This window comes from Oncorhynchus mykiss, chromosome 17 (genome assembly GCF_013265735.2).
Source record: "Oncorhynchus mykiss isolate Arlee chromosome 17, USDA_OmykA_1.1, whole genome shotgun sequence".
In the NCBI taxonomy this organism is placed as follows: Eukaryota; Metazoa; Chordata; class Actinopteri; order Salmoniformes; family Salmonidae; genus Oncorhynchus; species Oncorhynchus mykiss.
In genome coordinates this window covers 8,071,153-8,073,652 of record NC_048581.1, presented here as the reverse complement: position 1 = coordinate 8,073,652, position 2,500 = coordinate 8,071,153, and the positions used below count along the sequence as shown (strand labels likewise).

Sequence of the window (2,500 nt, the reverse complement as noted above, 5' to 3'; positions counted from 1 at the left end):
CATTTCCTCAGTTTCTACCCTTATTTTCTCACACAATTCTTCTCTCTCTTTCTCTCTCTCTCTCCTTTGTCATGGTAGGCAGCTTCCCACGCTCACCACTTGAACTTGGTAACCCTCCTCCTCTAAATCACGGTTCCTTGTCTCTTTCCCTCCTCTGTCCATCCCTTCTTCACCCAACAAGCCACTGGCCCATTACACCAAGCTGTGTAATAACACTAACACTACACCATGTGTAATAACACTAATAACACTGTCTATCAAGATGGAGTTACAATAGTCATTGTTTTTTTTAAATTACACAGTAATGGACTTGAACTGTCAATTTGTTATCATGAAGGCAAGGAGACAAGGACAGGCGATGAGGAGACAAGTGTTGGAATACTACCTAGGAGTGGATGGATGGGCCAGCCATCTGTTTCCCTTTGGGTAGTAGAATACTACCTAGGAGTGGATGGATGGGCCAGCCATCTGTTTCCCTTTGGGTAGTAGAATACTACCTAGGAGTGGATGGATGGGCCAGCCATCTGTTTCCCTTTGGGTAGTAGAATACTACCTAGGAGTGGATGGATGGGCCAGCCATCTGTTTCCCTTTGGGTAGTAGAATACTACCTAGGAGTGGATGGATGGGCCAGCCATCTGTTTCCCTTTGGGTAGTAGAATACTACCTAGGAGTGGATGGATGGGCCAGCCATCTGTTTCCCTTTGGGTAGTAGAATACTACCTAGGAGTGGATGGATGGGCCAGCCATCTGTTTCCCTTTGGGTAGTAGAATACTACCTAGGAGTGGATGGATGGGCCAGCCATCTGTTTCCCTTTGGGTAGTAGAATACTACCTAGGAGTGGATGGATGGGCCAGCCATCTGTTTCCCTTTGGGTAGTAGAATACTACCTAGGAGTGGATGGATGGGCCAGCCATCTGTTTCCCTTTGGGTAGTAGATTATTATTATAAAAATGATTTTATGTTAAGAACAAATTCTTATTTACAATGACGACCTACCCCGGCCAAACCCTACCCCGGCCAAACCCTACCCCGGCAAAACCCTACCCCGGCTAAACCCTACCCCGGCCAAACCCTACCCCGGCAAAACCCTACCCCGGCCAAACCCTACCCCGGCTAAACCCTACCCCGGACGATGCTGGGCCAATTATGCGCCGCCCAATCTTGTCCAGTTGTGATACAGCCTGGAATCGAACCGGGGACTGTGGTTACGCCTCTAGCACTGAGATGCAGTGTCTTAGAGCGCTGTGCCACCTGGGGGGTCACTCCACCTGGGGGGTCACTCCACCTGGGGGGTCACTCCACCTGGGGGGTCACTCCACCTGGGGGGTCACTCCACCTGGGGGGTCACTCCACCTGGGGGGTCACTCCACAGGGCTTTAGTGACTGTTGATCTGGATAACGGTTTTGATTGAAAAAGGCCTTGGAGATAAAAACGTGCTCCTCTGTCAGGGTTGTGTGTGTGGTCTGTATGCATGCATCTGTGTGTGTTCTACACCTACCTTCTGGTACTCTGAGTCCTCGGGTCTGAAGTCGCTGCTGACCGTCTCAAACTGCAGGTTGAAGTGGGGGAGGCGGTGGAGCAGGTTGACCCACCATGGGGGAGAGTAGTTTACTACCGCTGCCATCCTCTCACACGCACAGACCCGCCGGTGTCACTGCCAATCTGTCAGCCCGAAATATGTGTCCTCTTCGGTCAACAACACTGCTTACAACGCCCACGCACAGGCTATGCTTCTCTTCTGAACGCGTAGTGTAGTGCGCCGAGTGGGTTGTTATCATCGATGTGATTCCGTCATCAATACAAATATCGATTATCCGTTATTGACGGTTTGTTCTAGGGTAGGCTACCGTCGACCGACGCCACGGTCAAATCAGCAATAATTCGTTTACTCAGTCGGTCGTTGATTGATTTACGGTGTTGCAGGCTACAATTTCCAGGACCGCCAACATTCTCGTTCCCACGGGTCGTCTATTCGTTTCTTCCAGCCACGAGCGGTTAGGCTATATTGGATTATTCCGGTTCTCCATTACCGCATTCCCAACTCTTAGCCAGGACGAGAGAAAAAAAATCCATATTCTGCTCCAAACTATGTGTGAATGTAGCCAAGTCTCATTTTGCAATGTGAACACTTCTCCTTAGAAACCTAGCGGTGGCACCACCAAACTCCCTGTTCATCCACAGATAGGAAGCTATTGTTCCTTATACAGCCGATGTAGGCTAAAACAGCGGGACTGCAGCAGAAATCACGACAACTCTCTCACATCTCAGCCGAAAAATAACCGACACCCACTCTTAGAAAGACCGCTTACCACTCTAAAAAATGCCGTTACATTACGGTTAGATTTGTTCGATAAAAAATATCCACGAATCAAATATTCTCTTTTCTAGATCCCAATGAGAAGGGAGAGTTCGGGTTTAAATGACCTCCAATTAAATTATGAGATTTAACATCCGTTCAACGAGCGGTCCCGGTGGGGGTTCGTTTTAAATGTCCTCC

The 2,500-nt window shown here is 49.0% G+C and overlaps 1 protein-coding gene across 1 annotated transcript in view; it reads right to left on the bottom strand.

Moving 5' to 3' along the window:
- The window catches only part of LOC118940250 (protein tweety homolog 3-like), a 70,278-nt gene that overhangs the window by 67,610 nt on the left and 168 nt on the right, over window positions 1-2,500 (bottom strand). The window contains exon 1 of the mRNA XM_036948772.1: window positions 1,502-2,500. This exon is cut by the window's right edge and continues 168 nt beyond it. Within this exon, the coding sequence (XP_036804667.1) occupies window positions 1,502-1,627 (126 nt within the window). The 5' untranslated portion in view covers window positions 1,628-2,500. The remainder of the gene's footprint in view (window positions 1-1,501) is intronic.